Source organism: Paramormyrops kingsleyae, chromosome 17 (assembly GCF_048594095.1).
Source record: "Paramormyrops kingsleyae isolate MSU_618 chromosome 17, PKINGS_0.4, whole genome shotgun sequence".
NCBI lineage: Eukaryota > Metazoa > Chordata > Actinopteri > Osteoglossiformes > Mormyridae > Paramormyrops > Paramormyrops kingsleyae.
In genome coordinates this window covers 20,709,572-20,732,708 of record NC_132813.1, presented here as the reverse complement: position 1 = coordinate 20,732,708, position 23,137 = coordinate 20,709,572, and the positions used below count along the sequence as shown (strand labels likewise).

The 23,137-nt window shown below is 49.2% G+C and overlaps 1 protein-coding gene across 1 annotated transcript in view; it reads right to left on the bottom strand.

Annotated features, from left to right (window-relative positions):
- gbe1b (glucan (1,4-alpha-), branching enzyme 1b) overlaps window positions 1-23,137 on the bottom strand; it is a 73,438-nt gene that overhangs the window by 19,192 nt on the left and 31,109 nt on the right. Inside the window, exons 8-12 of the mRNA XM_023826143.2 lie at window positions 14,148-14,263; window positions 13,592-13,719; window positions 12,934-13,032; window positions 5,671-5,781; window positions 4,918-5,089 (exon numbers count right to left, since the gene is read on the bottom strand). Of these exons, the coding sequence (XP_023681911.1) occupies window positions 4,918-5,089; window positions 5,671-5,781; window positions 12,934-13,032; window positions 13,592-13,719; window positions 14,148-14,263 (626 nt within the window). The remainder of the gene's footprint in view (window positions 1-4,917; window positions 5,090-5,670; window positions 5,782-12,933; window positions 13,033-13,591; window positions 13,720-14,147; window positions 14,264-23,137) is intronic.

The window sequence follows — 23,137 nt, the reverse complement described above, 5'->3', positions numbered from 1 at the left end:
CCAGCCACTGTAAAAATACTCACAACTGCTCGATTAAAACAAGTCAACAGCTCTCCGAGGGAGTTGCTCTGCTGCAGTCGCCCGCAGGAAGGCTGCACGCACCACGAAGGGGATGGGGGAAGCCATCGGGAGCCCCATCCCTGGACAAGTCGAAACCGTCAGAGAGCTAATAGGGTCAAGGCCTGTTGGGGATCGGGGCTGGTGTGGTGCTGACTAATTCTGACTAAAGACTTGTTGTTGCTATTCTGAAGATTCAGCTTAGATCCAGTAGGCTACCACTAACTAGGAGAATGAGGCTGGACTTAGCCAGACTCAAAGATCAAGCTGTTTCTGATGAGTTTGCATGCAGGTTGTGTGAGGAACTTACAGATGTGGGTGTGACTGCTGACTCTAATGTGATGTGGGAGACCTTCCGTGATTGCAGGCAATCTCTGCTTCCATTTGGGAGTCAGAAGTCATCCCAACTGACTGTAAAATGGGATTTGTAGTCTCTATTTGGAAAGAGAAGGGTGATTGCCTGGATTGCGGGATAACACTGCTCTCAGTGCCGGGTAAGGTCCTTGCTAGGGTCATTCTTAACAGGATCCATGATCACTTGCTTGCCTGTCAGCGACCAGAGCAGTCTGGTTTTATGCCTAAGAAGTCTACCATTGACTATATCCTTGCACTGAGGAGTCTCATCGAGTGCAAACGCGAATATCAGCAGAGGTTCTTTGCAGCCTTTGGCGATTTCCGTCAAGTGTTCGACTCAGTTGACTGAGTTGCCCTGTGGGACATCCTGAGACTTTGCGGGATCCCCCCCGAAGTTACTGGACGTCATGGCCGCCCCGTACACTGGTACTACGAGTGCTGTGCAGAGTAGAGGGAGAACCTCTCCATTCCTCGGAGTTGATTATGGGGTTTGGCAGGGGTGTGTTCTTGCTCCGACTCTGTTCAATGCTTGAATGTTGGGCAGGGTCGTGGGGTTCAGGCATTTACTGACTTCTTAGGCAAAGCCATCAGTAACCAGCCATCAGACCTAATGTATCTACCTCGGCAGCGACATTCATGTCTTTGGTGACTCTTCCTATGAAGTCAGCAGACGGATTGGAAGAACATGGGGGGTCATGAGGTCTCTGGAAAGGGGTGTGCGGCGTTCCCGATATCTTTGCAAGAGGACGAAGGTCCAAGTCTTTAGAGTCCTGGTGCTCCCTGCCTTGCTGTATGGCTGTGAGACATGGATGCTATCCAGTGAGCTGAGATGAAGACTGGACTCCTTCGGTACTGTGTCTCTTCAGAGAATCCTTGGGTACTGCTGGTTTGTCTTTGAGTCCCACATGAGGCACATTGTGAGGGAGTGTCAGTTACGGCACTACAGCTATTTCCCTGAGGGTGATCCAGCTTGCAGGATCCTCATTGCTGAGGACCCAAGTGGCTGGACCAGGCCAAGGGGACATCCACGTAACACCTGGCTGCGGCAGATGGATTGGCATTTCCGAGGTTGGGACTGGACCGTGTATCTGCCTGGGGGATCGCTGGCCGGAATCGCGAGGAGTTTCTCTGTGTGGTGGGTGTGGTAACGAACGCGCTACATCAGTGCATGCTTCAAAACCTGACCTGACCTGACCTGACTATAAAGGCACGCAGGTGTTCTCAGCAAACAGTATCATTCATTTGAGCATTTCCTTCTCTTTGGAGAGTATGAAAAAGCAAAGCTTATGACTCTGAGGGCAGGCAAAGGAATGTTCTCCCTGCAAAATCACATGAAAATCACTTACACATCACTTTGGACAAAAATGCCTAAATTAATAAATGTAAATGAATCTAATACAATATCCTGTGAGGTCATGGCTATGTGTCGCTCCTTCTATTGGCTCTCTGACTGGCCATGATAGTAAAAACTGAAATTACTACAACACCGCTGATATTTCCAATTTGGCAGCATTGAAAGACTTGGTGACAAAAATGTTTCTTGCTTCAGTCCCAGGAGTGAAAGTGCTGTCATTTGTCAAGGGAAACTTTATTGTATGCAAAATTATGCAGTGTTGAAACAGCTTATTTTAGTTCATACATCCATCTTCCATAACTGCTTATTCAGTACAGACTTGGTGAGCCCAGAGTCTATTGCAGGCCCAAGGCACAAGGCTGGGGACACCCAGGACGTAACACTAGTGCATCACAGGACACACTTATTGTAGGTCAACTGTAATAAATTCCCAGGAAAGCTTGTATATGTGGCTTGTAGGTGCCCAGATTCATTCTTAATAACCAAGGATTAAATAGCACATTGGCCTTATTCATAAAAAGCACCCCTGACCCATTCCAGGTCAGGACAGCTTGGGATTGAGAGGGGATCCGTCACACCGATGTACACACAGCAGAATGAATGAAGATGTTTGTCTTTAATTTACCAGAGCAAGGCTGCACTTCTCATGCCGAAGCAAGCCCCCCTAACCCCCCCCCACCCCCACCCCACAAGGTCACGGCCGATCCAATTAACTTGATAAAGGGGGCTTTGCGATTTCACCTACAGATGCTGGCAGTGCCGGCGTGATCTAATGTTCCTTTAAGCCTTCGAAACTAGTGAGTAAAACTTTATCATCATCTTCAAGCTGCTGCAATAATTAGCTTTTATGTGCTTTTCCATTACCGTTTGGCTGGATTAGGGACAGTCCAGCCCCAAAAGGCCAAAGCAGACAAGATATAAGCACTAGAGCAAAGAATTAAAAAAATAAAAAAATCTTGCAATGCTTTTGCCTAAAATATTAATGGTTCAGGCCAAAAATACAAGAATACATCCATACGAAACACTTTTATTTAGTTAAAATTACCACTGCATTACTTCCACTACTCAATACTGCTGCATTTCCAGGCTTACAAACGTTATCTTGCTACTAGCTAAGTTAGCCACACCCACTGATACAATGACGATGTTTGAGGTTTAAAAACAGCACAAACAAAAGAGAAAACAACTCAGGCATGCAACATGAAACAAGCGACAGACCATAGGAGAAGAAACCGTCATAACTTCTGCTCATTAGACTGAAGAAGAGTCGCTCTGGTATAATCACACTTATTTCTCCTTGTAGCTTGTAACCGATTCCCTGGCTACTGCAGCTTCCGTCACCCACAGCTCCCAATAAATAAGAGCGTGTTCGTCATCTTTTATTATGAATCTGGATGTTACTGAAGACACGCAGAGTGCTTGGATGAAACATAACTGTAACGAAGATTGTAGTCCCGTATCAGGCAAAATCATTTTATCATATGAACAAGATTCTTGTTTTAGCTATGTTTAGATTACAGTGAAATTGCAGGGGGGTCGGGAGCCTATGGGCAGAAGGCAGGGAATTACCGAGGATGGGGCGCCAACCCATCGCTGGGCACACTCACACACCATTCACTCACACAGGCACACCTACGGGCAATTTGGTAACTCCAATCAGCCTCAGCATGTCTTTGGACTGTGGGAGGGAAATCCTGAGTACTCAGAGGAAATCCCACAATGACACGAGGAGAACATGCAAACTCCACACACATGGAACCACGGCAGAGACTCAAACCTGTTCCCAGAGGTATGAAGCAACAGCGCAAACCACTGTGCCACCCCGCGTACCCTAAACAGCGTTAGTCTTATTTAAAATGATGAAATCTTTATTATTGTAGAAATATTTTTTTTTAATTTCTTATATCACAACCTTTCATGATGTGATTATTGCATGTGTGCCCATTGCAACGGGGTGATATATATCGCACTCCCTGCCAGGGCAAATTCAGTCCCTCCCAATGTCAAACTGCTTCAGACACCACTGGGTGGTTCCTTAGTTAAAGAGAGAACCTGAAATGCATCCTTACTGAATTACATTCTTACAAAGACGTTCTACACATTCGGTAAATCCCATGAAAACCTATTCCTATTCTAGGTAGCGCAGGGTACAAGGCACAGGGTACACACCCTGGATGGGATGCCAGTCCATCACACGGCACAAGGCAGAGGGCACCCTGGATGGGATGCCAGTCTATCACAGGGCACACATTCACACACAGAACCAAGCACTGTATAAAATTTAGAGCCACCAATTCTCAGAACTGCATCAAACTGGAGTACCTGGAGAAAACCCAAAAACCACAGGGAGAACATGCCCCAGTGCTGCCTACCACATAGTCAATAAATAATAATAATAATAATAATCAATATTATTATTATTATTATCATTATTAGCAGCAACAGCTTTAATGCAGCACACTATTTCCATAAAGTGCAGAGCGCAGTAACCCTGCAGTGGCGCAGAGTAGACAGTTTGGGGGAAGCAGCAGTTTCTGCATCTGCTAGTCAGTGTTCTGACGCCTGAGTCCGCTCCATCCTGACGCCAGCTGAACTATATTAGACAGCTTCAGCAATCACTGTTTGACTGCTCACCCAATATTTTAAATCAAAGCTTTCAGAGAATTTCAGATTAATATAAACGGTCTGTGCTTAGAGGTTAAGAGCGAAGTCTGCCTGTTGCCATCGATAAATAGAACACACACTGAGAATTATGTGAATTTTAAATGATAAAAAACATTGTGGCCGGGGGCTAATGAGAAACTAACCCAGCAAACTAATGTGTGTTTTTCAGAAAAACAGTAAAATTAATTATTTATTTACTGCTGGACAACAACCCCTGAGACCAATAACTTCGCCCCCATTTTCGCCGGACGGCTGGCTTGCTCTGCAGTTCGCACTCGGCCCTGCTGTGGACACCTAGGTTGTAAACAGCGATCAGTTCAGCTTCAATTCAGACTGGACCTCGGATGGTCTGCTTGGTCTTTGCTGGGCAGAATGTAAAACGACAGGCAGACACAACGGCTCGGTGGAAACGCTTTCACTCTGCCTGCTGTGCAACTGTTCCACTGCCTGGACACCTCCTGTTCTCGCCCCCCCGCATAGCCGCTCACCCATGAAGTTGAGGTAGCCCTCGCCGCCCAGGCCGTGGGTGAGCAGTCGGATCATCTTGTGCAGCTGGATGCCGCGATCGATGACCGGCGTCATCGGCATCATGGTGCTCATGTTGGTGTACATCTCCTTGTCCATGAGCCAGAAGGCCAGCGTCTTGTCTCCGACAAGAGCCTGGAGGGGGATGGATGACGAGAGCAAGGGGATAGAGGGATGGATGAAGCATGAACAGACCCCACGGGGATGGGGGAGGAATGGATACAGATGGAAAAAAGGATCAAGTTTAAAGGGGATGGAAAGAAGTATTAAAAAAAAGAACAAAGCAAGTATTGTAGGTCAAAACAATAGCTACACACACACACACAGTAATCATCACACCATACAAAGAGAATGAATGAAGATGACTTGCACTCCTGGTACAATAGACAATATTCCTTCTTTTTCTCATCATATATAACACTTGAAACCTGCTATTATACCTGGGATTTCGCTTTGACCCTCTAAATAATAAAAGCAGGATAAAAGCTGTACAAGAAGGTCTCCAAGTACAAAAAACCATAAACAAAGCAGACACATTCAGATCGATTTCAACAGCTTTGCAAAGAAAACAAAACATCTGCGGAGGTTGGGTATGAGCAAATTTGAGGACATCTGGCAAAACAGCTTTACAACCCAGGTGAAGGTACCACAATGGATCCTACCAACGTGGCACTACCAAGGGCCCTACCGATGACTTGCGACTGATGCCGACTCACCTGGTCGTGGCTCTCGGCGTAGGCAATGCAGCTCTCACCGTATCGGCGGTTGGTCAGCGTGAACACGATGTTGCCTATGTTCCAGTCCTCGTCCTTGTACTCCTTCAGAATCTGCCATCGTCACAGCACGGAGAAGGGCAAGTGAGCAGACGACAGCCTGACAAAAGGACTATTCCGATGGCAGGTAAGTCCAGTAAGATCCTTTGGTTATTACTAGGCAGAAGATGACATCAACGCTGAAGAAGTTTAAAAAAAATAAAATAAAAAAATTTGGGAAAAGTAAACTAAATCTGAAAAATAAAGCACAAATACTAAGGCAATACTCCAGTGAACACCTCAACCTTTAGTAGAAGGTGAGAAGACCAGACGTGAGCAGGCAACACAATAGACCTGTCCCAGACTGCACCTCTCCTTCACCCATGACGCCAGATGTATTTACTTCAGAATTCATTAACCCACAAGCCTCCTGTAGTTAATACCAAGCACCGATGGTGAGGACAAACATCAGTGAAACAGGAGGCCAATTTGCGCAAGCTTTCCACTGTAAGATTGAGCCTTTAGGTTTTAGAGAAGCAGTTCTAAAACCACTGTGCTGATGGTAGGACATATCGTCCATATAGATGGAGAGGGGCTTCAGCTACCTCTACCATCAAATGGATAAGTAATTTCCGCTGAAAGTGCTCCTCGGCCAATGGGACCTGCACTTTAGTGGCCGTCCGTCATCCCCCTCACTTGAGTTGGCGTGGAACCCATGGCTTCATCACCTTGACAAGTGGAATCTGCTCGGGGTGATTAGGGAAGATGTGTGACTGACAGGAAGGGGAATCCTTTCATTACACAATCGACTTTAAAAAGGGGCGCGATCGATAGTGGCAAAGATCAAATTGTGACAATCAATGTGGCTGTGTCAAACTGGCAGGTCCAAAGATGGGTCGGACCACCTAGTCTCCTGCTTTTTCCATGTCCCGAAGCATTATATAAATTATAGCACTGGTATCCCATCCATGGTGTCCCCATACTCTGCACCTCAAACGTTTTTACACTGTCATCCATAGCTGGTTGCTGGTGAGGCCTTTTGGCTTTGAAATGGATGGTGTGTGCGGAGTTCATCCATGATGATATGTTGACTGCCTTTATTGAATTTGGTCAGCATTACATCATCACCATGTAGTCACCAAACACAAAGAGGCATCAATTGATCTTTAAATCTTAAAAATATGAAATTGGTAGGCTTTTGGGCATTGGATATGTGACTGTGCTCAGATGGCACAGATTCAGTGAAGAATCTGCTAAGAGACTGCTGGAAAGACTGTGTGCAATCGTATGTGTGGGTTATGTATATATTACCTTCTGAGGAGCAAATGTCACCACAATGTGATAAAAACCTGTTACTTTGACCACCTTTTCGGTCCCTACAAGGAGAAACTCAATTTAATAAACATCTGTGACTGCAATCGAGAAACTAATGTGTGTATGTGTGTGTATGCATGTCTGGCATGTTAAATTCAATGACAAATGATGCCGGCACAGGTCCGAATTCACAGACAGTGCTGCCAACACCCAAAGTGGATTCAAACCGCAGCCATCCAGAAACAGGCAGCTGTTTGGATACCAAAAAAAATGGGGGGGGGGGGGGGGTCGGGTCCCTGGCCGGATGGATCGGGAGCTGGTCGATGTGCTTTACGAATACCATCTGATTTCGCACCGCCTGCCCTGTTGGGCCGCAGTCACCTGCTGACATTGCTCTCACGCATACACATGCGGCGAAGGGTTCTAACAACATTCGCAGCCCAGTCCTCTGGGAATTCCAGACCTCGCTTTTGGTCCGGAGCTGAAGGGAACAAAAACATGGACTGTCTGGGGGTCCCCTTAGACCAGTTTGAGAAACACTGCCTTAAAAAGTGTTCAAAAGCACCCAGCCACCATTCCAGAACTCACAAAGCGACAAACCAAAGACACTCCACCCACCAGCCAGCCGCTCGTCCTCATTAAACCCGGCAGTGAGCGGTTTTGCTGGAATCCCGCGAGTCTGAGGGAGGAACCACACGGGCCCAGATACGGGTGGGTGTGAGTGAACAGAGGCCCTCCTGTGGGGAGGCGCTGGTTCTTAGGTAACAGCTGTTGTATCCAGCAGCCAGCAGCGGCGCGGGAGGCCGACACCAAGCAGATGGCACCGCCGACTCCTATGCCACTTGTCAGGACGTCACACTGAGCCCCCCCACCCCGGCCCACCACAGCTTTCCTCCGTGGCGGGCCGTATTCCTGGCAGGTCCGCTCCGTCCAGTTACGGGGAGCCCAGGAGGTTCAGCAGGCAGCCAGAAAATATTTATACGTCCGTCTTGCTGTATTCATACCTGTTTGAGTGTAGCGGGAGGCCGGATCGATTCAGGAGCTGCAAAAAGCACGTTTACGCCAGGAGCGCCACAGAGAAACCTCATTCAGCCCATTTCCACGCCGTCGATCTCATATCTCCCCCACTGGCGCATCTATCCGCTACGGCTGTGATCCGAGGACCCGCGTCAAAGCGCAGGTGCCTCGCTGACTCTGCCAATTACAACTGACAGGCTTTTAAATCATTAATCAGACACAATTGGCCAAACTTACGGTCCCGTTACCGGAGCCTCTTAATTCTTCCTAAGGGTTGTAAGAAGTCTTTGCATCCTATAAAATGGGATGTATTAATTAGGCAGGCAGGTGAGGGGTGGCAAGATGGGGCAGAGGGCAAGCCTCGACTGTCTCAGTGGTAGTGACTAATACGTCTGACCTCAAAAAAACCCAGGTGCCCCCCCCCGCATCAAGGCGTAATGGTTTAATCCGACATGCTGTCAAAGGCTGCAGATCTCCTCCCTTGCCTTTGGCCTCAGGTCCTTCCTCCTCATTATTCATTCTCTTAGCAAACACTCTTCTCAAAAGAGACCTGTGTGCATTAAAATTCTACAGGAATAGTCATTTATACGTCCGGATATTAACCAAAGCAATTTGGATTAAGTGTACCCCCCCAGGGCACAACACCGCCACCCCACCTTGGATCTGAACCTTGCAATCTCCATCTTCTGAAGCCTAGCAATGCTCAGGACTAAAATCATTGCGCAAACACATCTTTAATTATTTGCGAAAAATCCCGTTCTAAACGACACATGTATCTGGGAAAAGCAAGGGAGGGGCAAGAGGTTCTTGCTCTGCTACCTACCGAAATTCGGCAGGCAGCTGACCGGGAGGCCGGATTTAATCAGAGTCACGACGGCAGCCGAGTGCATCCCAGGCCAAAGGCGGTGAAGGGGAGTGTTTCATAAGGGGAGACGCAGTTTGTAACTCAAGGTGCATTGTTGGTTTTGTCATATTACGGTGCTTCTCAGTTTGAAATAAAACAGTGCAATTCAACTCCATGCCAGCAACCGAATGACAAAAATATTGGAAGGAATCAATGGCATTCAAATAAGTAAACTCCATGGAGGCAAGGTGAAAGGAACGAACCAATGGCGGGGGGGGGGGGGGGGGGTGCCTTACCCACCACCTGGGTACTACTGTGGCACCACTATCAGTCGCTAATCTCCCAAAATGGATGGAGGCTTTGATGGTGGGACAGATGTCAATAACGAGTGATTAATGAGGTTTATGAGAGTGCAAGGACCCACTGGACACTTGTGAAGCCACCGGCAGGAAGTCCAACAATCTGGCTTTGACGAATCCCAACTAAAGTTCCATCACTGGCCAGTAGAGGGCACACAAGCTCAGGCAGACATTCCAGGAGACTAATCACCACGGCGATGTTTTGACATTCTAAATGACAGCGGTGGGGACGTTTCAAAATGCCTGATAAATAATTAAATATACAGCTCAAGTATAGTCCTGGCTAGCCGGGGGGAGTAGTATTGATTCATATTAACGAGAAGTGAATTCTAATTGCTTAAATGAGGTGAAATCTTTTCTCTTGTTGCCCTCTAGGACTGAAGTTTGAGGTTAAGCAGCAAGGGCTGTGGAGAGAGAGGATCGAAGGCAATGAGAGGAAGCGGCAAAGACTGGGTTCGGATAAAGCGCCATTGGCTGGGTGCTGACATCAGACCTTCTGCCTCTCACTCAGGGTTGGGGGTTCGAAACCCACCTGCACACTGTGTGTGTGGAGTTTGCATCCTCCAAGGACTCAGAATCAGCATAAATTGCCCTTCGTTTGTGTATGTATGTGCCGTGGGGCATCATGGCATCGAACTCGGGGCGTCGCCCAGCTTTGTGCCCTGCGCCGCCCTGTGATGGGCCCCAGGCTCCCCTCGGCCCTGTTCAGGATAAGAGGCTGCAGATGTGCATTTGCACAGGACCCTGCATTCAGCGACTGATGCAGGTCAGGCCGTATAAGCCAGAGACGGTCAGCCAGTGTGTGTGCAGGATTTTGGGATAACCTTCAGGTCAGTGGTTCACACCCAGGTGTGAGGAGTCTTCAGCCAATCAGTCCTCTAATCAGTAACCTAATTAGGCAGTTGAGACATAGACCCACATATCCAACAGCCCTTTCTGGATAAGATTGGCCACTCTAGTATAAGGGCTCTCTGGTTTTCTCCTACAGCCCAAGAACATGCTCTTAGATGAACTTCCATCTCTAACATGTGACTGTATTCCCTGGCATCTTGCCCAGGATGTCCTCTGTCTTGTGCCACTTGCTTTCTGGGCTCCTTGCTCACCACCGCTATGGATGGATGGATGGATGGATAAATGCTACGTTACTCAATTTTTTTTACGGATTATGTATTTATAAGCTGGATCGGTTAATAATGACGTCCAGAATAATTCCTGCACAATACCACGACTCCTCTGAGACAATGTGGACCGTTCTGGGCACAAAGAGCGTCCCGTAAGGGATCCCTCCGCCTCGCGGAGGGCAGGCAGAAGTCAGCAAACTGCCTCTCAGAGAGAAACAGACAAGGGACACAAACAGCGGGGAGGGGAGCAGCGACAGTGGTGAGGGGGAGGGGACAGCGAAAGGCAGACAGTGACGACCTTCAGCCGAAACCCACCCCCCCGCCATCACTCAGCCCTTTCAGGGAAATCATTTAACGAGCGCCATAATTACCGGCCCAAGAAAATGGCCCATTTAACGAGAAAAGCAGCTACCTTAAGAGGACTGGCAAATGTGCTCAAGTCATTAATTAAATAACTCCCGGTCCTTCAATTATCATTATTGTGTTGCATATTTCCATTCATCCTGCGCCGTTATTTCACAACAGGCCAAGGACTGATTTTTGCTTAAGAGTAACCTTTTTATTTAAATAAAGTAATAATAACTGAAGACGTTTTATCATTTATTTTAGCATAAGGATCTTTCCAAAGCGACTTACAAAGCTTAAAACCATGTTTTTCTGTAGGTATCTTTGAAAGCCTATCTGCTTTCTCTAATTATCCTCTTACTTTTTACGGAAATTTTATTCAATTTGTGCCTTTGTTTCTCTGGAGATGCGGCCAGCGACATGAAGTATCCCTGAAAACGGTGTATGAGACGCCGGCATTTTCTATTTTCCCGCACAGGCATGACATATAGAGCAAAGTGAGGAGAAAGAACAGGCTTGTGAAGGTGCACTTTTAAAGTGCATCGCAGGCCTCCTGGAGACGGAGGCCTGCTGGAGGAAGATGCCCGCTGGAGGTAGAGGCATGCACACACCACTAAGGGCAGGCCTGCAGTATGGCATATCCACTGGAGGCCCCCTGTTAACTTTGGCACTACGTGCACGGTTTAGCACCAGGGCTCCCTCACAGCAGAGAGCTCTGCAGTGTGTTCACAGAACGCTCTCAGGAGAAGCCCGGCTCAGCCACCCGGAAGGGAGTGACCTACCCACGGACATACAGAGCAGCGCATCTGGGGTGGCATGGATCTGCAAACTGAACGTTTCATGCCCAGATATGAAGGTATAAGTGTGAACCCAGGTGTTTAAAACATCATGAAAATGGTACAGACATTTTTCATTTGTTTTATTTGACACTTTTTTTTTTGGGGGGGGGGGGGGGCTTAAACGGGTTATCCTTAAGCGCTGCAACAGATTGAAAAGTAATCACTTTTGATGAATTTTTTTTTTTCCTTTTATACTTCTATATTCCTACAAAAATATTAAGGAAACCCATAAAATGCAAGCGATCACAGATGCCAATGATTAAAAACATTCTCCCTCTCATTAGCTCACCACAGCCTTGTATTACATTACAGTAAGTTTGCCCATTATAAGCCTCCAGCTTCATTTTCTCTCCCGTGTCGGAGTCTTGTGGTTTTGGCTTGTAGGGAAGGGTTGCATCTTCATACAGATTTACACCCATCGCCAAAGAGGCACCTCGCTGCGTCTGATCACTAAGCACAGTCCTGTCGTTCGTTTGCTTTTTCATTTGTACCCTAACAATACAACTTGGCCACCAGACATATTGTGAAGTTCTACACAGCCTTTATCAGAATGTTTCTTATTCTAAAGAACACTACAGAAATATACTCTACAGCAGTTACTTTCTGGCAGTCTCTATTGATAGAGAGACAATGAGTGGGAACAATGATGCCTTAACAATAAACAACGTATTTCTAAAGTACTAAACTGATTTAATTGCGATAGACTAGCAAGCCAAATGAAGCAAAGTGCCTACATATCATGTGATGAAATAAAACACTCCTATTGGCCGTTTAGATCCATTCCCCAATTAAGCACTGTGACATGCAGGTATGAGACACAAGACCTTATAAGTATTTTTCAGATCATTAATAGTAGATGCATTATCTGCCAGGGTGTTACTGACTCATCTGTGCATTTGTCGGAGCTGTTCTGATGCCAGCCATCAGCACGGGAGAGCCAGACAGGTGACAGAGAGCACCGGGAAGAGGTGAGCGTGACTCAGAGCTCTGCGGAGGTGAGTCTCTGCAGCGTCACTTTCCCCACACGCAGCCAGAGGACAGAGGCCTGACTGAGTGATGCTCACTTCAGCACACAGCATGTGCCGACGGGACCCATTAATTCATGCCGTCTTAAATTTTAATGGTGGGCGAGAGAGGACTCGGATCAAAGCCGCTTTCCTCAGCATCGCCATGCAATCGTAGGCCCCGTTTTGTTATGCAGAGGATCCTTCCCGAGACGCAGAGTATTCTCTGAAATTACGAGCCAACGTACGCGTCAACCAGGTCACTGCTGCCTGCCATGTGACACCAAACGTGGCAGATTACCCTGAGGGCAGGGGGGCCGAGCCGTGTCCCCAAGACAAGCACAGCTGTCCCTCTCTCCCATCTAGTGGACGGGGGGGGCTTACCTGGATCCATTTGTCAGGGACGGCCATGGCGAGGCGGTAGTCGAAGCCACACCCCCCCTCCTGGATCCCTCGGCAGAGCCCTGGCATTCCAGACACATCCTGCAGGGGGCATGGTGATTTAGAGATGCTGCTGGCCTCTACCTACAGTCAGAACCTCAGGAAGGACTCTGCTGTTCTCCATGTGAAAGCTGAACTAAGCTGAAGCCCTTTAGTTACAGGATCATAAAAGCCAGATTTCTGCCATTTTATCACATTCACACAGACACAAATACTGACAATATAGCTCAGAGTGCAAAGATGAACAAAAATCTTATGGTGTCAGATATTCCAATACAAGCAAACCTTTTGATTCGTTAGACGAAACGATGCATCAGGACGGCCCCATTTCTCCTGGGGAGGACAGTGTGGCCCCTGCTCGTAGCTCCCACACCCTTCTCAACACCATGCTTACTGGAAGCGTTGCCTCCACTTTGTCTCCTAATTTTGAGTATTAAATCCGTTTTGTTTGTCTAAGCCCTGTTTATCCATGAAATCCCCATCATGCACTTCTTCTGAATGAAAACCGGAACATTTGGGGCTATGACATCATAATACAAAGATTTGACTTCACAGTTAGCTGATCAGTCATGGGGAGTGTTTCCAAGGTTACCACTCTCACCTCGGCGATGGTGATGCATTCTGGGTAGAGGCTGTGTAGGATGTGATTGGCCACCATCAGGTAAACCAGTGAGTCCTCGTCCACTTGAAGGCCAAAATATTCACTGTAGTCACCAGAGAAGCCTGTGCCTGAGAGCGAGAGAGAGAGAGAGAGAGAGAGAGAGACTATGGCAGTTGTTTAGCTTGTGAAATCAGCCATTGTTTCACCTGTTGGAAACGCAAAACAATCAACCGTGAGGAGTTAATTAGTATACCAAGGTCTCCTGCCTTTAATGATCGTTACTGGGTTATTTATGCAAATTTGTCTCCCTGCATCGGCGATTTGTAACATAATTACTACCCCTGATTGACACCCAACTATGGGGACGAACAAATTTATTCTTCTCAAGGAGAAGCTGATTAAGACCTCCTCTGAAAACACAGGTAAGCTGTGGATGACCAGTCTGAAAGTCACTCCCCGAGGAGGTTACCGGAATAACGAGCCATGATGACACGGGCCACAGGTGGGATTACCTGGGGCTGCGGAACGGAAGGATCACCGGAAGGGGGCAACCTACCGATGCCGTGGTGATGGTAGAGCATGGAGGTCACTCCGTCGAAGCGGAAGCCGTCGAAGCGGTACTCCTCCATCCACCAGCGCAGATTGGAGAGCAGGAAACGCTGCACCTCCCAGCTGGGGGGGGAGAGAACAGAGGCACACTGGGTTGTCAGGAGAACAGCTTCACTGCTTTGGTTGTCTGGAGGCCACGCTGTGCTACGGGTTTCTGAAGTTCCACTCGCTCACGGAGGAGCTCCGCAGGAAGGCCTGCCGCCCCAAATAAATGAGCAAACAATCAAACTCCACATGAGCGCCGTAATCCCGCTGCGAGTGGGAGTGCTCAGGAAGACGGATGGATGGCTCCATAATCACTGTCCATTCACATCGTATTTCATGCCACCTACAGTATTATCACAGGGATACAAGTATTATTATTAATATTTATTAGGCTGATGTTCGCACTTAAGAGAAATCGCCAGCATTAAAAATGCCATTAGGACACACCCCCCTCTCCCACATCACTTCACTTAATTGGATTTCTGAAGCCCCCCCCCCCCCCGGAACTTCACCATTCATGATGCCGAACCAAAAACCAAAATAAATATCACACGCCGTTTCCTGATGTAGCTATAATCAGAAGTGGGGGTGGGGGTGGGGCAGGGGCAAAAATATTAATTACACGACTCTTCATTAAGCCCCATTTTTAAGAAATCATTAAGCCTCCCGGCCGGCTGTCCTTGCAGCTACGACGATGTTATAATTAAAGCGGAAAAGCGGCCGGTTTGGGGGGGCGATATGCACGCCGTGCTCCCACCAGGATCATTTCCAGCACGCTTACCCTGGGTCAGGTTCTGAAAAGGGGGTAATTAAAAACCACTCTGCCGTAAGCACTGGAGGGAGGGACTACAGCAACATGCTGTGGTTTAGCGGTTTGCCATGGAAGCAAAAGACAGGATCCTGTTTGCCGTTTAAAGGACAGTAAACGTAGGGTGTTCCAGTCCATCACAGGGCACAGGAAGGGGACGCGCCAGTCCATCACAGGGCACAGGAAGGGGACCCGCCAGTCCATCACAGGGCACAGGAAGGGGACCCGCCAGTCCATCACAGGGCACAGGAAGGGGACCCGCCAGTCCATCACAGGGCACAGGAAGGGGACGCACCAGTCCATCACAGGGCACAGGAAGGGGACCCGCCAATCCATCACAGGGCACAGAAAGGGGACCCGCCAGTCCATCACAGGGCACAGGAAGGGGACCCGCCAGTCCATCACAGGGCACAGGAAGGGGACCCGCCAGTCCATCACAGGGCACAGGAAGGGGACCCGCCAATCCATCACAGGGCACAGAAAGGGGACCCGCCAGTCCATCACAGGGCACAGGAAGGGGACCCGCCAGTCCATCACAGGGCACAGGAAGGGGACCCGCCAGTCCATCACAGGGCACAGGAAGGGGACCCGCCAGTCCATCACAGGGCACAGGAAGGGGACCCGCCAGTCCATCACAGGGCACAGGAAGGGGACGCACCAGTCCATCACAGGGCACAGGAAGGGGACCCGCCAGTCCATCACAGGGCACAGGAAGGGGACCTGCCAGTCCATCACAGGGCTCAGGAAGGGGACCCGCCAGTCCATCACAGTGCACAGGAAGGGGACCCGCCAGTCCATCACAGGGCTCAGGAAGGGGACCCGCCAGTCCATCACAGGGCTCAGGAAGGGGACCCGCCAGTCCATCACAGGGCTCAGGAAGGGGACCCGCCAGTCCATCACAGGGCTCAGGAAGGGGACCCGCCAGTCCATCACAGTGCACAGGAAGGGGACCCGCCAGTCCATCACAGGGCACAGGAAGGGGACCCGCCAGTCCATCACAGTGCACAGGAAGGGGACCCACCAGTCCATCACAGGGCACAGGAAGGGGACCCGCCAGACGGCACGCCAGTCCATCACAGGGCTCAGGCTCACATACACCCACACTACAGTCAGTTCAGAGATGTTCCCCGGACTGAATGGTCATGGGAAGAACACGTAAATTTGCAGAAGCAGGGCATGAATCGAAGCCACAGCCTCAGGGATGCAAGGCTGCAGAGAATGGATCAGCTGTCCTCTTCTCATTTGAGTACAGATATGAAACATTCTGAAGCCACACTTCTGCCCAGGCGACCGAATGCCCTTCCACCAAAGGACATGCTTATATATGCGCCGGGTCACGCACCAGACATGGTCGTCCATAACACCAAAAAAACTACTCTGGAACAAGGACCAGATAAATATAAAGTTGAGGGGACTCCGGACTTCTCCCCGGAGATCAGGAACACAAGGTGATGCGTCCCTTTACAGGAAAGTCACATAAGGACACATTTTAATGGGTAACGGGTCATTTGGCCAAAGCGGAGCGCACAGATCAGGCCTCCTGACAGCATGATGGATGCGGCGTGTGGTCAGGGCGCTGGGAGGGCGGGCTAAGCCTTCCGTTCTGCAAATCCCTCCTCCTGAAAGGGCTGCCATGCGCCACCGCGGTTGGGGCATCCAGGGTTTCAGGACAGGGGAATTACTGGACAGTGCTTGTTTGATGAGTCTGAAGTAATTGCTGATGCAAATGGAGTCTTCCTCTTTGTGATCACAGTGTGGCTCAGGTACACAGACAGACACACAGACAGAGGCAGAGAGAGACCAGGCAGACAGACACAAATAGTAAAAGATAGACAGAGACAGACAAGCAGAGATACAGACAGAGACAGACAGGCAGAGATACAGACAGAGACAGACAGGCAGAGATACAGACAGAGACACAGACCAGGCAGACAGACACAGTCACAGACAGACACAGATAGAGACAGACAGACAGAGATACAGACAGAGACACAGACCAGGCAGACAGACACAGTCACAGACAGACACAGATAGAGACAGACAGACAGAGATACAGACAGAGACACAGACCAGGCAGACAGACACAGTCACAGACAGACACAGATAGAGACAGACAGACAGAGATACAGACAGAGACACAGACCAGGCAGACAGACACAGTCACAGACAGACACAGATAGAGACAGACAGACAGAGATACAGACAGAGACACAGACCAGGCAGAGTTACAGACATGTTAACTGTCTACAGGCAAAGTGTTTGCAGGGGTTTCGAGAATCAGGCCAACAGTCCCTGATCTGGGTCTTTCACATGCTGCCTTTCCACCTCCCCACTTGGCCTGGATAACCTTCTGCTGTTACCTCTTAAAGTTAACGAGGCAGCTGAGCATATCCAGCATCCACATTAACACCATCAGATAGATGCATTCTCTTTCAAACTCTCTTTTCTTTTGCCTCAGAGTCCTAAGTATCTAAGATTATTATTCATACTTTATTGATCCACGTGGGGCAGAGCATATATAAGATTATTATGGCTTGAGAATTAAAAAGTTAAGGTTTGCAGGTCTTGACACAGAACAGGGATTAGATAGTTTCTCCCCTGTGAAATCATGCTGTCTCCCTCTCCCTGCCCAGTCAGTCATATCTCAGGCTGGAAAGTTGTTTTTTCTGAATTCTGGTTCAGTGGAAAGATGAGTACGATGGTATGGGCCGGGAAAACAACAGCGCCCTTTGCCTGCCAAGCGCATCTGACGGGATTTAGCAGGGAACCCCACACCGGCAGTCCTCAAGGCCCCCATTTCTCCAGGAAACCCAAGGCACAGCGGTTATCAGCCAAATTCTTGGCCAAAACGCGAGCGAGATTATCGGGACTCCCGTAACGTCTACGGGGGACGGACTTCTCGGTCCGATAAGGCAGCTGCAGGCACATTTATTTTTAAAGTGCATCTGATTAAAGCTGTAGTTCTTATACAGAAACAGGGCGAATGAGGGCGAGAGCCGAACTTTATCCGTCCGCGGGTCCTTACAGGTCAGGTGGTGGTGGAACGGGGGGGTGACGGTGACGCCTCTCCTGAGATTCAAACCAGAGGCTTTGCGGAGATTAGTCCGTTAGCCCTGGCACCGCGTCCACTGGCGCCGTGACCCCCCCCCGGCATTAACACGATAAACGCCCCCCCACCACCTCATGACCCCCGCCCCTTCGGGCCTATTCATTCACCAAAGTCGATCCTCCCTCACACTGGGAAAGGCGACGGGAGCATCACGGCCGGATGCTGGGAGCTGTGGATTGGCTGGATGGGGGGGGGGGGGGGGGGAGTGGATCGATCTGTCTGCTCCGGCTCTGGTTCTGGGAAGCCATTGAAAGCGCCATGACGGGCCTCTAATCTGCGGTATTAAACGCCGGCTGATGAGGACGGTGGCACCGGGAGATTACACCCCACAACCAGCCTCCTAGGTACCCTGCTGCTCCTGAAGGTGGGGGGGCAGACAATAGAGTCATGTATCTCAACATCCCCCCCCCCCCCATGTCCTGAGACACACAGACCAGAGCCACAATGGCCGCTGACAGCCCAGCGGCAGCACCACGTTCTCCCTCCACCCCCCCCCCCCCCCACCCCCTGCCCCCCGACCTTTGCAGCACTTCCAGGATGGTGCCCTGTGGACCCCTGCTCCACGCTACCGTTCTCCCTCACAAGAGGATCGAGAATGGGTGGGGTGGGGGTTATTCACAGAGGATGATAGCAGGAAAGATGTAGACCTAGATGCTGATTGGACTGATCAGATATGACATGGAAGCAGCCATTCTATAACTCTAGGTTCAAGGACAACATCAATATGTATGGCAACACAGATTATTGCAGGACAGTAATCAGTAAGTGGACGCTAACACAGAGCATCACAGCTGTCATAACAAGAGGCACTGTGATTGGCCAGTTCCATTGGGGACAAATCAGTCATCAAGCGAACGTGACGGACGTCACATTCGTAAGATTGCTAAAGGCATGTAAAAACCAGTGGTTGGCTGGCACTGCATATGCAAGTTTGATTTACCAACATGTGAGAGAAAAGCAAGCCCAGATTTTGTGTCTTTACTACAATCTTCCCACACCATCCACAGACCCAATGGCCAAACTGTCTCACCTCCCCCCTCCTGCCAAATCTCAAATAAAGTCCCTGCGTTTTGCTGCCATGCCTGTTTCACGCTGGTCGGTGCCACGTGTCGACCAGCAGAAGCCTTGAAAGCAGACTGCAGCATTTGTCTGTGAAGTAACGTTACTCATTAAGTTATTGTAAAAGTGGTGACCACCAACATTAAACAGACATCACGTTCATGCCCAGATGTGATAAGATGCCACTAAATCACACTTTGCTGATTCAATCCATCTCCTATAAATGCTTATCCGGTGCAGGGTCACGATGAGGCTGGAGCCCCTCCCAGTCCAACACAGGACAGGGGACACCCAGGACGGGATGACAGTCCATCGCAGGACACAGGACAGGGGACACCCAGGACGGGATGACAGTCCATCGTAGGACACAGGGCAGGGGACACCCAGGACGGGATGACAGTCCATCGTAGGACACAGGGCAGGGGACACCCAGGACGGGATGCCAGTCCAGCACAGGCACACACACACATACAACATGGAAACACTACCAGGCCCACAGGGCAGGTGGTAGCAATCAAACCCACCGTGCCCCCCCCCGGATCCTCGATGGCGCACCGGATTGTGACGGCTTAGCCGCCAGATTTTCAAGCACAAAACCCAAATCCCATTTACACATCCCCGGAAATTCTTTCACATCCATGAACAGGGACCGACATGCCGGGGGTGGGGGTGGGGGGGCTCGTTAGTGCCTGATCCCTCCTTTAGAATCACTCCCTCTTTGCAAAGATTAATTGGATGATAAGTCACCCTACCTAGCATTTAAAGGATCTGAACAAACAGGACCTGAAATAACATCCGCGAAAACTGGCACAGCAGCCATCCTCGACATGCCGGTTTGCAAAAGGCTCTAGAAAGTTCAGTAACACTTAAAGTTGAGGAGGCACGATGTAGTAGTGCACTCTTACTTAATGGATTAATTAGCCAGAAACTGGTGTTAGAAAGTGTTAGTTATGTACTGCTCCCATGTTCGTTCATTATTAATCAGACATAACAGTTCATGTATTTCATACAGTTAATATACAGTATGTTTAGGATTTGAACTTGAGTAGTAACAGAGTTACTAAATTATTTGTGCCCCTCAAGTAAAGTCTCATGGAAACTTCCACTTGACAGATGTGTAGGATCTGTTCTAAGGAGGAAACAGCATAAGGTGTAAGGCTGAGCTCCCCCCCCCCAGCACATAATGAAAAGCAATCAGCTTTTACTCATTTGAGGAGTAGGAGGCAGTAGGAAGCTCTGGCCTCCTTACTGCGGTGTAATAAAGACAAACGCGTACAATGAAGGCGTAATGAAGCGGAATGAAAGCGGCTGACAGATGTACTGCTCCCGTCACCATCTCTGGCCAGGTGGGGGGGGTGGGCCATGCACAAAAGCATGTCGGGGGGGGGGGGGGGGGGTCCGTACATGTTCCCGAATCCTGCTCTGACATCTGAGGCCTGTTCTGCGCTCTCACCCCAAGGGAAATGTCAACAATACAGTAAGTGGGGGGGGGCTTTCCTATTAAACTGTTCCCGTCTGACCAATGGAAACCCAGACTTCTTTAAAAAGGGCTAATAACCTACTGTTTGCACGTCAATTCTTTCTAAAAGTCCCAGTCCTGACTGTCTGTACTATTCACCAGAGCAGGGTACCTCTCTCTCTCTGTCTCCCCGTTTCTCTCCCTCAGCACAACCTTCCACACCCCACAGGTGTCAGAAGTCCTGTCCCCACAGGCGAATGACGGCAGAGAGGTTACTGTCCTCTCAGCAGATCCGTATCCTTTGATTCTAAACGACGAGTCGGGCGCCCTGCATGAGCCACCCGCTCATCGCGGCTCTGCTGCAGAGCCCTCCATTTGCTTCCTGCCCAGACCCATCGGAAAGTGGCTTTCTGTACCACGGCTGGCCCGTCGCTTCACCGTAGCGCGGCACCCAACATAGCTGCTCTGGAAGCAGACGGTTCCCCACAACCGGGCCAACGCTTCAGGTCTCAGAGTTCCTGTTCAGTCCGACTCCGCACCACTGATTACTGGTGTAAAGTCCTATAATTTACTGCTAAAGGCAAGTAAACAGCTTACTCTAATGCAAACTATTCATAAGACTTTGTAAGAAAAGAATGGATTTTTTCCTGTTTTATAAAGGTGTTGTGTGTAGAGGCCCTATATTGGTCACCAAGACAGGTCGTATTGAGTCAGAAGCCTTCTGTGTAAAGCAGGAATCCATCGCAGGCACAGCTCTCCCATAGTCCACAAGCGTATTAAAAAGTACAAGTGTGTGTTAGAGAAAAAAACTTTGGTTTTGTGAATAAGCCTTGCAAAATTCCATGCACAGCATCCTGATAACAGATGTCAGCCTAGCTCATATAAACTAATAATAATAACAATAATAAAATACAATCATAATAAAAATCACCCACAACAGTTTACAGCACAGCACTGGACTGGTACCCCTGAATGACAGGAGGAAGAGGAGGGAGACACTGCAGGTCCACAAGAAGCGTCTGACTTCAATTAATACATTTGAAAGGGAGGAAACTAACGTAGATAAACGAGTGGCAGGAGAAACGTCAGGCTATACGCCACAGAATCCTACAGAAGCTCATTAAAGATGCTGCAATTAACGCACATCACGCTGGTGCCGTGGCGACACTGCGTCCGGCCCCAGCAGCGTGCGGCCAATTTAGCGGACAGCGCGGTTGGCTGGACGTCTCCGCAGCTTAATGAGAGATTCAGAGCCTGTGCCTCGCTGCAGCACTGTGGCAACGGTGCTGATTTGATCCTTTACGGCGCCGAGGCGTGCCCGTGTACACGCATGAATGCCCGTGGAGCAAGAGGTGGTCATGCACCTGTGCCGTGTGATTAAGGGTGAGGCGGAGCACCGCAGATCAGCGAGCAGCAAGGCGGCCTCACACCTCTGGGGTCTGGGGTCAGGGGTCAGGCCGAAAGCTTGCACATTCTTTGAAGGCCTATGCGGACTTCCTCCCACGCCCCCGAAACATGCGGCTTACAGGCGATTACTCTCCGAATTGTCCACAGTGTTTACACTAATAAGGGCGTCCCCTATGCTTCCTATAGAGGTCCCCTCCATAGGCACTGGATATGTGGTCATGGGAACCAAAGTACATAATACCCCCACCAAAGTATATTCACCCAACAATGATTCCATCCATCCATCCATCACTCCTACAACCTTTATCATTGTGTTTTACAGCAGAGCTCGTAAACAAAACGCTTGCCTTCCCTCTCGCACCCTGAGTCGCCTCGTTAGTGGCTCATCGCCTAATCCTCCTTCATTAAAGCCTTCGTCTGCAAACAAACCACAGACGACAGCAAAATAGGAAGCAGACAGCAGATTTTACACACATTTCTGCTTCACTCGGAAGGACCAAGGGATTTTTCTGTCAAGACACAGTAAAAGTTTTACCACATCTTAATGACTTTGGCAAATTATGAAACAAAATGAAAAATATATAAATAATTATTAAAAAAAAGCACATAATGGATAATAAAAACCATCATTAAAAAACAAGTATTAGCAGGGATGTTTTGGGTTTTAAATAGGTCAGTATGGTTTGGGTATGGTTACCAAACACAGAACAGGCATTTAAATCATTTGTTGTTAATGGTGCTCTGGCGTATTCTCTCCAGGTCCGTGTGGGTACAGTCCACAGTCCAGAAACACAGTCAGGCATACAGGGCTCTAAACTGTCATTAGTGTCTGACTGAGCGTATGCCGTGATGGACTGGCATCCCATCCTCGCTGTCCCTGTGCCCTGTGATGGACTGGCAACCCATCCACGCTGTCCCTGTGCCCTGTGATGGACTGGCAACCCATCCACGCTGTCCCTGTACCCTGTGATGGACTGGCAACCCATCCTCGCTGTCCCTGTACCCTGTGATGGACTGGCAACCCATCCACGTTGTCCCTGTGCCGTGTGATAGACCGTCATGCCATTCATGCTGTCCTTGTGCCCTGTCCATTCTGGGATAAGCTCCAGG